The sequence below is a fragment of the Acanthaster planci genome, linkage group LG19 (assembly GCF_054643075.1).
Source record: "Acanthaster planci isolate LZ-2023a linkage group LG19, COTS_SCS, whole genome shotgun sequence".
Taxonomy (NCBI): domain Eukaryota; kingdom Metazoa; phylum Echinodermata; class Asteroidea; order Valvatida; family Acanthasteridae; genus Acanthaster; species Acanthaster planci.
This window is the reverse complement of record NC_141795.1, coordinates 2,749,566-2,762,743: the sequence shown is the minus strand read 5'-3', so window position 1 is coordinate 2,762,743 and position 13,178 is coordinate 2,749,566. Positions and strand designations below refer to the sequence as shown.

The 13,178-nt window shown below is 41.2% G+C and overlaps 2 protein-coding genes across 2 annotated transcripts; both read right to left on the bottom strand.

Annotated features, from left to right (window-relative positions):
* Positions 1-25: 25 nt before the first annotated feature.
* On the bottom strand, positions 26-6,103 carry c4orf47 (chromosome 4 open reading frame 47). Its single transcript, XM_022223651.2, has 8 exons — positions 5,929-6,103; positions 4,914-5,074; positions 4,080-4,299; positions 2,852-2,989; positions 2,661-2,736; positions 2,323-2,502; positions 1,645-1,820; positions 26-1,271 (listed from the first exon to the last, which is right to left on the bottom strand). The coding sequence occupies exons 2-8, from the start codon at positions 5,017-5,019 to the stop codon at positions 1,223-1,225; spliced, it is 945 nt and encodes a 314-aa protein (XP_022079343.1). The 5' UTR covers positions 5,020-5,074; positions 5,929-6,103; the 3' UTR covers positions 26-1,222.
* Positions 6,104-9,111: 3,008 nt separating this feature from the next.
* LOC110973193 (leucine-rich repeat-containing protein 20-like) lies at positions 9,112-12,379 on the bottom strand. Its single transcript, XM_022223868.2, has 4 exons — positions 11,971-12,379; positions 11,116-11,259; positions 10,547-10,717; positions 9,112-9,999 (listed from the first exon to the last, which is right to left on the bottom strand). Exons 1-4 carry the CDS (start codon positions 12,050-12,052, stop codon positions 9,854-9,856), a joined length of 543 nt encoding a protein of 180 aa, XP_022079560.2. The 5' UTR covers positions 12,053-12,379; the 3' UTR covers positions 9,112-9,853.
* Positions 12,380-13,178: the final 799 nt, after the last annotated feature.

Below are 13,178 nucleotides of genomic sequence, written 5' to 3'. Positions count from 1 at the left end.
ATCAAACTGGAATACGTCATACTCATGTATTTCCAAAAGTTTTAATGTGGATGAATTTGTCAACCATGATTTTCTGGAAAATAAGACACAAAGGACAAGCGAAACAAACATGCTGCAGCCTTTGTAAAAAGTCAAGATCTTCAAGTTGGAATCTGAGCTACTTCTGGGCATGTCGCCCAAACATATTTGACAGTTTGTCGAAAATGTTGTCTCTTTAAGAAACCCTGCTGTGACACGAATATTCATTTCACATCATTTGTCTACTTATGTTAAAATTTGCTGCTTGCTGCTTATTATGGAATGTGCCCCATAGTGAAATGTACGCATGATCTTGAAAACATATCACCAGAAATGTAAATAATTAATTATGCAAAACTCTAACAAAAGCAGCAAGATTTTACAAATCTGTTAGGCACTAAAGCAATATTCAGCAAACACATTTCGCTTGGACGGAATTTTGCACTGAACACCAGTGGCTGGAAAGTGGCCGGATTTCTTCATAACTACAACCCACAGTACACGTCAGGCAAACATCTAGAGCATCAGAAAGAAATACGACATTCTAAGCTGTCCAAAAATTGTAGACGTACAGTGGTTTTCAATTTGTAATGGCATATATAGGGATTACATAACTGGAGACACAGCTTTATAAAGAAAAGTTGTGTGTCTGATATGTACAAGAATTTTCCGTCTCATACTTCAGACTCCAAATACTAAAATTTCACATGTGATTGTACCTCAGAATGAACTTTTCTGTATTAAAATATGAAAACGGTAAATGGCTTTGTACATGTATATACACATCACTTTACAAAACAAAATGAGGCAGTTATAAAATATACTTATGTACATCGACACAGCAAATATAATTTCCAATTAACTTAGTGAATATTAACTCTTTGGTGGACAGTTGGACAGGAAGTTGGAAAGTTAAATCAGCGCACTTGTTATGACAAGCAGGATGAGGTAAGTAACCGTCATTCGTGGTTTGGGCTATATTTACTTTAGCCGGCAATTCAGAACAAAAATGTAACGTAACCTTAACAACGTTTCCATGTTGACAGGTTCGCATCTTTCACCTTTCTCTAGTCTGGACTCGAGCCGTCAGTATTCAACCGTTGTAGAAGAGTTAAAATGCAATATCAAGTCAACCTTGCACTGGTACAACGGTCATCTGGAAATGTCTCTCTGTCCTTGGGCAATGAACTTGGGCTCTCCTGTCCTATACTGATGATGCTATGACTTGTCTGAAGTTGGTGCTATTAATGGTCCTGAAAAAAATAAAATTGTCAAATATGGATAAAAGGGGCCAGTTCATCAACGTTCAAACCGTTGTATTTCCCATGTACCATAATTGTATCTGAATTACTTGCCAGTTCAAAATAAGGAAATGACTGTCATTAGTTCCAGACTTCAAATATTTGGAAACTAATTTTATTACATGTACTTTGCACTCACAGTTTTTTATTTTTTTTTTTAGTTTTTTTAATTTCTCCTTTGATTTATAATAGTCTGAAATGCCTTGTCAAAAATGCACTCTTGCGTCATATTACAAGAGTGATCTTCGAAGGTTTCCAAAGTTTCCCTAAAATTTCTTAAAATTCCAATATATTTCCATTCAGGACAAAATCAATTCAGACTAACCTGAAAACGTTCTGGTTGATGATGGAAGTGGTGGTCGCCGATTTGGGACCCGGTGAAGGCATGAATATCTTGCCGCTGTTGTTCATTGGCGGAGGTCCTTTCTTCTTCTTGAGCTTGTAGGGATCGTTGGAATGAGAGGGGTAAGGGTCAAAGGTCCCCGCCTTGCAACCAGCAATCTGAAGATAACAGAAGACAAGTTAATGTGACGACACGTATCGATAGGTAGTTTGGAGAACAGGTATACTACGGAGGAAAAGCAAAAACACCGAGGTACTTTTAAAATTTTTTGTAAAAATTGAAGAATGCAGTTTACTGGCCAAATTGCTTAACAACCTTAGGAAAAAAATTGTCCTGGCATTCCATGAAGTCTGGTTTTATTTGAAATTGTGGCCCAACCTAACAAACATTAGTCATGAGTGGCAACAGTGACTTTTGAATCGAAAGACCTCAGAAAATATCATTGTGTGAATCAACCCTTGACATTATTGACCCACATAACTGTCCATTTCAACCGAATGCTAAACTGAGCAATATATCAAAATAAGGAGACCAGTTCGCTCTTTCCAACACAAACTAAAACCAAACTCATGGCCTTAGGACTCGTTTTGCGGGATCCGGTCACACATATCTGCTGGTCAAAATATTAAGTGCGGTCTTTTTGGAACGAAGTGTCCTTACTTCTTTTGCTGGGTGACTGGGCTTGAACGGTTTGACTTCTCTCTTGGGTGTTCCGATCTTCTTGATGGGTGGCAAGGGTTTGTCAGTAGCGTAGGGGTTGGCGTCAAACACGGCCTTCGGGTGCATCCCCAGCTTGAAGGCTCCACCTTTGGTCGCACTCTTGTGGGCCTCTAGTTCTTTCTGAAAGTATTGTTACGGTTGAAGTGTTGCACATCAGGCATTTGCAGCAACCATGTCTACGTGTACATATATGTCAGTGCACTGGCATTTGATTATAAGAGGATAACCGTGAAGTATGGATAAAGGCCAGTTCATCGTTAAATTTGGTAGGTACTTACCCGTCTTAATTCTTTGCCTTTGTTGTATGGGTTGGATGAATAGGTATAGCCTTTGCCTATCGTTAGCGATGGGTACCTAATTGAAGAAGAATTTTAAAAATGTGATATACTGTGGTTCGAGTGTTCATCCCCAAAATGGACTTCTTTCAAAACATTTAACAACAAAAATTGAACCATTTCTACTCGCTTACCCATATCCTGTTCCGATTTTTCCTGGATTTGTGGTGAAGTTTCTACCGTCCGATTTGTAGGGTTTTCCGGGTTTCTTCACCGGACTGAAGGCTCCCACAGGACCGGATAGTGTGCCATAATGGTTGCCAAGTCCACTCCTAAAACACAAGTATGAATGAAAACTTACTGACAACCGATTCCTTTCCTAGCTGAAAATGTGCAGACTCCATATGGATCTGCTGAATGGAAAAATCAGGTGAGGCCGATGTGCTTTTTTTTACTACAAATACAAAACAGCTGAAAACTAGCCACAAGATGCGTTCATTTCAAAATTATTACACTGACTGTCCTCGGGAGAAACTTTGGGAAAAGTAGTTTGCTTGGAGTGGTTGCACCCTGGACATAAACCAGTCACATTCAAAGAATTATACATGCACATTTCTCCTAAATCAATATCCAGCTCACAAAGGATGTATGTCATTGCACAAACTTGTCTTGGTGTGGGTAGGTAACCAACAGCTGTGAAACTTCTTGTCAGATTGTCAGAAATATATACTGACTCGACTGTAAGAAGTTGTATTCCAACAACTTTTGAGGAGTGTTCATGGAACACACAAATGTGAAGCAACTCTTATAATTGCTGAGAGAAGAGCGTGGTGGAGGGGTTAGGGATAGAATCCACCTGCTGGCCACAGGTTGTATCCTTGAGCAAGCCACTTTACCCCAATTTGCCTCTCTCCACCAAGGAGTCTATAAAGGGGCAACTGCATTAGCTGGGGAGTAACTAGACTTGATTCAAGTCGGGATCTCTGATTGATTGGTGGAAATTCCGTATACATTATGCAAGATCATGTTGTTCATATGCAATTATGAATAACTACATATCACTGCAGGGGGTCCGATTGGCTTATTCATCAAGTCGGACTTACTCACTGGTGACATATGATATACGTTGTACAATAAAGGCTATCAAATAAGGGTGCCTTATGCAACCTGCCGGGCCGAGCGTGACGACCATCGCAGTAGTGGGTACAGGCTGAAGGGATGGCTAACTAGGGCAGAGCAATGTAAGTCCCACTTGATTTCAGTCTAGGGAGTAACCTGTGATGGACTGGCATCCCAACCAAGGGGTGCACAGCTATTCCCAGTTGTTTCGTGCCAAGGAAACCGGAGATAGACCCTGGCCTGATGGGCCAGGGTGGCCCAGGACAGATTTTGCTTAGGACCCCTTGTCACTACGGTACTCACTGCATTTTGGTCCCACTGCTGGGCAGGAATGCCTTCCCAATGTTCTTCTTGGATTCCTTGACTTTGTACTGCCTACGCATCTTCACAGGGTCACTGTACGCTTCGCCCTCCATGATGCGGGTGAACTTCTCGCTGAAGTAACCCCCTTGCCCTGCCGTCCTGGTCTTGCTTCCACCAGGCAGCATTTGCTTGCCTTTGTAAGCGGACACGTTGAAGGCCTCTGCAAACACGAAGAATGGAACAGCAACTCTTTAAAAGTGTCCAACACAAAGACCATGTTCGTTTGGATACACTCTCATCTTTCATCTGTAATTTTTCTGATTCTCTGTATTTTGCAAAGACTGAAAACATTACACAAGTAGTAGGACTCCTAATGCAAGTATATTTGTTGGGTATGAGCCCACACGATCTGTCAGTTGATCAGTCAACTGAACTGTGATATCAGTTGAGAATTCAGGACATCTTGGACTTCATCCTTCGGGGAAAAAGCCTTCCACAACTGTGGAAGAAAAGGTGATTTGGCAACTTCATTGGAGTATGCCTGACCTTTTGACCTATGCTTGCATAACCGAGGGAGGTATCTGTCATTGCTTCACACCCTCAGACAGGAGACCTAAGTAGCTCTCAAATGACACCTAATTTGTCCAGATAGGCAGAAGTTAAACGTTGACAGATCAGGCATCAAGATTGATCAGTAATGCTGTGATCAACTGACTGCGTCCAACATGTAGGGTTACGATCACCATGACGCTCGGAAAAGGGATGAAAATATCTGCTGTTGCCTGTAAAATGTACATTCAAACTGCTACACCAACAAACCCAAAACTAACTTACTTGTTCCAGGCATTTTGTATTTATCACTAATTGTCACATATTCCATCTCCTGAAACAGGCCGATGCGTTCCATGTCGGTCTTTCCACTCCCCTTCTCAGACGGCATCTTGAAGCTGTCTGTGGAACTCTGCTGTCAAAGAATGCTGTTGGCCCTTTGTAGTCTGAAAAAAAACCCAATTGTGATCCTCTAAGTAAAGTTGTTATTTACCACACGCATTCTTGTAGTCATATTTTATAATGTACAGCCTATCATAAGGTCTTGAAATAAATAAAAACTTTGGTGTAATGTACCCACAGAACTGTGGGGTTCGACATCCGCTGTGTGGGAGCGCAGCAGATGATGAACCCCACAGTTTTGGGGTGGGTGTACAAAAATCCATGCTGGTGGTGCCTATGTTATCTAACCACTGAACCAGAAATTTATTCCAACTATTTTCAGCAAACAAATGTGTTGGTGTCATGGTGCCTTGTTGTACATTATAAATGCACCACGTTATGTCCTGTCTGTGTCCTGTGTCCTTACCAAATACTCAAGATGTGTCTGTCACGTTTTCCAAACATGTAGCCCATTTTAAATTTGTTAACTGTACGCTTACAAGTCAAAATTCCATCATCCGACATGTCAAACGTCAATCATTCTATGTTCTCATTACTTCCATTTTCATTTTTTACTTTTAATACTCAACCATACCACCTTCAACGTTTTCCAAATTTGAACTTTTAGGACCTCAATCTCACTTTATTTCCACATACGACAAAATATTAGATATTGTGTATAACACAAGAAAAAACAATACATGTCATGTATGTGGAGGGATCCCATAGGAATAAAAGCTTGTCGAGAATGGGAACCCTTCAATATCCACCACGGTCACTAACACGATTGGCACGTGTGGAAAAGGATGCATAAATTGGGACATAAATTTTAGGCCTAACTCGACTAGCTCGCATGGAGGCTAGGTGTGTTCTTATCTTCTACGCACCACCAAAACTCTACAGTATTTGTTATACTCACAGTCACGCTATATGATGAGAAATAAGTACACTAAGTCGCTCGATGTTGAACAACTGCCGTCTCTAATGCATATTGTTGATGGGAGATTGTCCGTAGGCCACGAATCATGCCAACGCATAGCCGGAAATGGGCCTCGGCTTACACGTACACGCACACAACCTTGCTTCGGCTCCGATGCGATACACGTACGCCTCTGTTTCAACACGTCGCCAAGCAACAGATCTTTGCTGGTAGACTGGAAACCTAGCCTCATCTTGCACAGATTGAGCTGGTGTCCTATCTAACGTTCGCCGCGCGTGCGGCTTCATATTTGCAAAAAAAAACCCGATAACTTAAAGTTAAAATGGTAAAATGCCCAAGCACGAATTGGTCGACGAATCACTATTATTACAAAGAAAATTTTGGCAAAAAATATTTTCTTCCGGAAATAGCTTTAGCCTACACAGTTGTTAATATCCCGAAACGGACTAATCGGTTACTGAAGAAATAAAATGAAGTAAAATTCATTCTCTCTTCGAGGGGTGTTATTCTGCTTTGTCAATCTGCGCTTGGAGGAAGCAGACGTCAGTCAATGTTTTGATGAGTGATTGATAATTTAACCAATAAACCTAAATTGTTTCGTTGTGCATTTTGCAGACTGTTCAGCTGCAGAAGACATGATGATGTGGGTGTGCGCGTGGTCGCCAGAGACTAAACTTGAAGATACCATAAAAGCGACAAAAAATAAAAGTTAGGGCACGCACTGAATCATTAACAGAGTCGAGGCTAATGGAGCTCAAGTTTTGAAATATACGAAACCTCAACGTATCCGAGTGGGCCATATTTTTCTCATCTGGGCGAAAAATCAGTCTCTTAAATGGTATAATAATAAATAAATATCAGTACATTACATGAAATTTTAATTCCTTACTACAGGTTTAAAGTTGATTGTTCCGGGACAGCGGTTCCCTTACTGTGATGTTAACCACATTACCTAACTCACCAGGAATGGTCCATGTATTCATAAAAAGAATGTATTCATTAATTTACAATTTAATGACAAGTATAAAACACATTATCTACAAAATCATATTTTACCATTGACAACACACTTCTGGTTCTTTTATAAAAGTCATTCTACTGTTACTGTTATTTCAGTTCATTTGTTTTTGCATCTCACAAAACTCAAACAAGGAAATGGTACGACCTCAGGAAAACAGCTCAGAAAATCATGGGTCTAGAATTACCAACTCTTGAAAGTCCGTACAGTAATTAACCAAGGTAAATGGTTTCATTTCCCCCTTTGTTTAATAACTGGGGTTGTAATAAATCACGCGTGAAACGAAACTCTTAATATGGACCATAAAATTATAAGGTTATGTACAAACAATCACACATTGCCGTGAGATAATTATTCAGGTTCATACAAGTAGTCACATGTAACATGATTTAATGAGAAGCAGATCCTACAAAACTGCGTACTGGCAGCATTAAAACATCGTTTACCAATCAAAGTGTACTGCAAGTGTGTGCATTGAATTAAAAACTGCAACTCACCATTCGAACTGCTTTCTCATGCCTCCCGTAAGCTGCAGGCAGCCAGAAACGTAAGGTTATCGGCAGAGGCTGGCAAAAAGGAAGTTGTTACCTCTAGCCGAAGTTCCATCGAAATCAACAACTCGCGCATTTTTTGCTCAGCAAGAAAACTCTGAAATGCACAAAAGAATGTCTGGTATGCGAAAAGAACAAAAGCGAGGATACAACATATTCTAATTCCGAGCGCAAAATCCGGGGCGGAACTGTGAGAAGAAAGTGTAAGACCGCAGGAGGGCGCTAGTCAGAATTGTTCATGGTTGCAGGCCACTAAGTAAACTGTCGTAGCCAACAGTGTATACCCGAACTTCAAAAAGTCAGGAAAAATACTCACGAGTTTCTCAGGCGTTCGAGATGCACGTCAAATTAAAGCCCAGATTATGATGTTTCATTTCCTTTTCAAATTTCCATTCATTAACTCATGACTTCCGAAGATATTTATTTCCACGGAGGGTCACCCGTACAATGCAGTCTTGAAGCCCCTCGTCATTTTTAAATATCGATACCTACACTTCTCTAAAAATACTCCGTTTCCAGGCACCGATTTCTTCCAAATCTCACTAAGATGTACGCTGGTATTCTCTTTACCCGCCTAAACCTGTATTTTCTACAAATCTTCAAGTTCATGGGCCACAAAATGCTCTATTTCGTAGGGAATTGAGTGCATTTCTAATTGTGATTTGACCCGCGCAAGCAGTTTTCGGATTATTTACCGGTCTGCATCTTGTACGCACGTCTAGCGTACAGCACACGTTTGCGAAAGTACAAAGCTGACAAGTGAAACGACGGAACAGAATCAATGTGACTCAACAAAGCAAAATGAACCAGCGTTAGGTGAGAGCAGGGCGAAAACTGGACCTGGTAACACCCAAAATATTTTTATTTTACCTTTTCCAAAATAATGTTCACTTTCATGAAAATATACTGAAACAAGATGATGAATATTGTTACACTCGATTGCTATATTATCGCGGAAATTCGATCATCGCAGTATCGGAAATTTTGAATGTTGCGTTGCCAGTGAGTTCCCAATCGGCAATATTCGCCCAGGTCATCAATAATCTATGGCCTGAGGATAAGTTTTGTTAAAGCAGAGAGAGAAACTCTGCACGTTTCCGTAAGTTTTGATAATCGATGTAATTTTTCCGAAATTTGTTCACTCTCCTTGACTGTGTCCATCATTACCTACCGTCTATCTCTTTAACAGTTATTTCTAACGCCACCCTGCCACTGGATATCAATTGCTGGGTTCCCATGTCAATTTCGAAATGACCAATGGTGTTTAAAGGAACATTTTAACTGCGAAGATTTCCATTTTTTTTGAGTCAAAATAAGGGCTTCTGCGCTGAAAAACTTTTTGCGTGTGTAAAGCGCGCCCCCAATCTCCATTAATTGATAATTACGTCGGCATTATTGTCGCAATTTGTTTGCTTTTCTAATACAATTTGAAGAATTTCCAACTGATATTTAGAATTTGTAACATACATTTTAAATAAAATAGTTCAGGTTTTTGATGAGATGGTTATAACTCTCGGAAAATTAGAACTCAGAAAGAAGACATTTTTAACAATTGTTTCAGACATCAATAAAAAAAATGAGTCCACCAAAAAATGAAATTTGCGATACCCACATAATTTATTATTCCTTCGGCAAAACACAAATTGAAGTCATGAGATGAATGTCGTTGCTACAGCCCGCTGGTGGAATCTACATCACAACATTTTGGACACTTGAAGTCCCATGTAAAATAATGAAGATATTGCAGTAACAGGCAAATAAATTGGCACCCGTTTCGCACACTTCTTCACCACCGCACAATTACATACATGTACCTTTGTCAAATGGAACATCTGAAGTCTGGTCTCTACCTCTTGGCAGTTATGCCACCAGACTACTGAATGGTCTATCTTGAATATGATAGACAAGTTCTGGCCTTATACCGTGCTCCTAACTGAAATCACTTCAATCCGCAAAGACATGCCCAAAATGAAGCTTGCGAACGCGGTTGTGAGTTCTGTCTCGTGCATGTGCTTTGTTCCCAATTGACCTTGCTTCTTTAGTGCTTGAAATAATGGAAATGGTTTATTAATAATTGGAAAAAACGCAATGGCTGTTCTTATTTCAGATGCACCCCTGTAAAAGTTTGTGGATTATGTTTACCTCTTAAAAAAAGTACAGCATTATTTGATTTTTATTTTTTAAACTATGTAACTTCCTGTTCCATTTGTGTACCTTTTCCAAGTTCCAACCAAGCACAGATAGTCAACTAAAGACCCACTGTCTTCTAAGTTGCACTACTGCAACATTTTGCCGGTGCTGCCTCCAAGTTGTGGCCTGAGACAGACCAACTGAACTAATGCTCATCAGAATGAGTCATCTTAATGTTCACTTCCGTGACGTCTTTGAGGAGGGTTCGACAGTTGTTCGTCAGAGGATTCCCCTCCAAGTTGATCTCTTGCAAAGTGGATGAAGCCGTTGACAAACACTGGCAGTCTACATCTGGATGCACAGTAAATGCATAGAATCATTGGGAAATTCCGAATAAAAAAACTAACAACACACAGTGCACCATGGTTGCATGTCTTCAACTTCCATCCTATCTCCGTGTACATGTATCATACATTGCCCTTGGGCAAGGTTCTTTGTCACTCTTTGCTTCTCCCCCCCCCCCGGAGTAATTGGGTACCTGTGAGGGCGGAGATGATTTAGCTGCTCTGCTGAAATAGTGGCATCGAGCTGTATACTCCCCAGGGAGCTGAGTTGGTATTTGGAATGTTTCATGAGCCCGATCAGCAGGGGTAAGCAAAATGGAAAATGCTCCGGTCTTAGTTAAAAGCACTACATAAGAAGCCTGTTATTATTATTCAGCCATCTGTGCATTGTGTGCTGTAAACTGGGCGAAATGGAGAAGAGTGGAGTTAAAAAAAAAGAAATTGAGATGAAACTGAACAGTTTTGAGGTATTGTGACACTCCCCTTGCATTCAGCCAATGTCATTACGGTACTTTACCAGCCAGGCTTGTTCATCCAGGCTATTGAAGTCTCACCTGAAATACTGTTATTCTGAAGATTCAGCACCTCCAATTTTGGAAGACTAGAGATGATTGCTGCTGGGAATACAGTGAGGACGTTGTTGGCTAAATTAAGAGTCTGAAGGTCGTGTAGTCGTGACAGCCCATCTTGGAGACTTTCAAGTTTGTTTGACGACAGGTCAAGGACTGGCATTAAACATTGAATTACAGAAAATAGAAATGAATACAATACAATCACTAACTTTTGGCATCCTGGACAGGGTTGGTTTCTGAAAGGTACTAAAATAGCATTTACTGTATTCAGAAATGAACTAGTCATTTTAATTACAGGGAGGGACCACGGTTTCTAAAGACCAACCTGTTGAGATAAGATCAGAAGGTTTTCATGGTGGGTCGCTGTAAGGCTTGTGGTTTGCAGTGACACCATGTAGCTACATGTAGCTTGAAAGATCAATCTCTTTTGTGAGCATGTGCGACTCCACAAGCAGCCAGTTAAATCAATGTTTCAGACGGTGTGCTCTCTCTGTCGCCAAATGTGAGATCGCCAATGTACACAGTTCACACCCACACACATTGCCACTTACCTTTCAAATGAACAAACGTTGCGGCAAACTTGGCCGGCAATTTCTTCAGCAAGTTATGCGACAAGTCACATGACTCGATGGTGGTGTGCCTCGTGAGGTGGAAGACGGCGTCAGGGAAGGCGGTCAGGAGGCAGTGGGACAAGTCTGGAAAAGAAATTGGAAATGTTAACAAAATGAAACAATTGATGCAGGATTGTCAAAGTACGTGTATAATAAGGAGTGGCCATCGAAAAAAAGAGACTGTAAATGACTTGTCCATGTAGAGTGTAACAGGGCAAACAGAATAAGAAGCCGTTAAAGTGGTGGCACACTGCTCATGGACAGGTGGTGCGGACACGTTGAGTGACTCGGTAACCAATAGGGTGTCGTGATTCTCCAAGTACAAGTGTGTCAAGTGCAATGCCACCCAGTTATGGCGTCTCTACAAACTAGTCAATTGGGGTTGTGTGTGACACTGTAGATAGGCCTAAGTTCTTAAATTTACACATAACTGAAAACTCCTGATAGAAAAATGACAATGCATGACTACCAGGTAATGGTCCAATAACAGCATGTAATTTAACCCTATGGAACCAACTTTTTGGCTAAAGGGCTTTGTAAAGCCAATCGGTACAAGTCTGCATGTGTGCAATTTCAAGAGTAACCATGATAACTTGACTGAATGACTGGTTAGAATGCATGTAATGTATTATGACACACACTGGTTACAATAAAATTACCGGTCATGCCGGTAAGGTGATAAGCACCACCTCAGTCGATCTCCATGATGCCCAGTGACATATAACTATCACCGGCATGATCAGTGATGACCAACTAACTACATGTAGTAAGCTACATTCCTCAATCAGTGCTCACCAAGTTTGCAATCTTCACTTGCTTGCTCACATCGGTGGACGACCCTCGTCACGTCACCTGCCGCCATTGACACGATGCGCATGTACTCTCCAGTCTAGCCTACCATGTACATTTAAACGGAGTACGACTGACGCAATGCAGACAACGTCTACAGCACGACTGACCTCCGCGGCTACGTAAAACTTGCTCTCCCCAGAACATCACATCAGGACCAACAAACATCTGGCTAATGGGCGCGAATTGTAATTGTTGTGTTATGAAAGGATAACACTCACCAAGTACTGCGTAGTATCATTTGGAAGGCACACAGGTAATTTGCAAGGTCACGTTACTCAGAAAAGAGTGCAGATGGGTTGTAGCTCTATGGTAGCACAGAGGCCGATCCGACACTCCGTCAGAAAAGGAAACAGGAAGCAGCTGCTTGAGGAAAGGGCGCCACCGCAAGTTGCGCTCGTCCATAGGCCATGAGGTTGCACTACAGGGTCCAGTCCACTAATTCAAGCCCCATTGAAAACAGTGTAAAATCAGCACTGTTCAGGGCCCAATAACATGCATACCAACATCCCTGAGATTTCAGAAACACAAATGAAATGATTGTCTAGTCCCTAATCTCTTTCAATTTCTTTTCATTTTTTTGTGGGTTAACCAATTACATTTTCAATTATTCCCACAAAACAAAATCACCCCCCGAAAAGTGATTTTTCCAAGTCCGATTACAGCCATTTTTCAAGTGGCAACCCTCAACTTTCTCGGGCACTTACGACCATTTTTCAATCGTAGTTTTTAGCCATTCTGCTCTCATATGAAAGCTCAAAGACCCAGGGAGTTGATCCTGGCAAGGATTTACACAATCTCACCATTTTGGGGGACAAACAATCTCCTTTTTCAAAAGATACTGTGGGGGGGCACTTTCAATGCTAATGAGCTGGCCAGAAATTCGCACTTGAATTAGTGGTCTGCACCCTACACGAAAATAGTGCAAAATAGGACCGAAATAGCGCCGCCTGTTGACTCTCGTGGAGAGGTTGGCCTCCGTTTTTTCACTGGAAATTCAAAATTATTGCGATACTGTACTGCGTGTACTGTGCGCTGTGTACATTATGTTGGCGTTCTGGCGATGACGTCATCCAATCAGCCTGGGAGCGCGAACGGCCAAAAGGGAATTTTTGTGGGCGGGGAGACGCAGGATCTTTTTATTCATTTTGGGG

Bases quoted from the DNA above. Each gene is read 5' to 3' on its own strand.
- c4orf47 (XM_022223651.2), bottom strand. From the start codon at position 5,019: ATGCCGTCTGAGAAGGGGAGTGGAAAGACCGACATGGAACGCATCGGC. The intron at 2,990-4,079 runs GTGAGTACCGTA...CTTGTGTTTTAG, and splicing joins AGCAGTGGGACCAAAATGCA to GAGTGGACTTGGCAACCATT. The intron at 2,737-2,851 runs GTAAGCGAGTAG...TTCTTCAATTAG, and splicing joins AAAATCGGAACAGGATATGG to GTACCCATCGCTAACGATAG.
- LOC110973193 (XM_022223868.2), bottom strand. From the start codon at position 12,052: ATGCGCATCGTGTCAATGGCGGCAGGTGACGTGACGAGGGTCGTCCAC. The intron at 10,718-11,115 runs GTAAGTGGCAAT...GTTTAATGCCAG, and splicing joins AACGTTTGTTCATTTGAAAG to TCCTTGACCTGTCGTCAAAC. The intron at 10,000-10,546 runs GTGAGACTTCAA...CTGTGCATCCAG, and splicing joins TCAGAATAACAGTATTTCAG to ATGTAGACTGCCAGTGTTTG.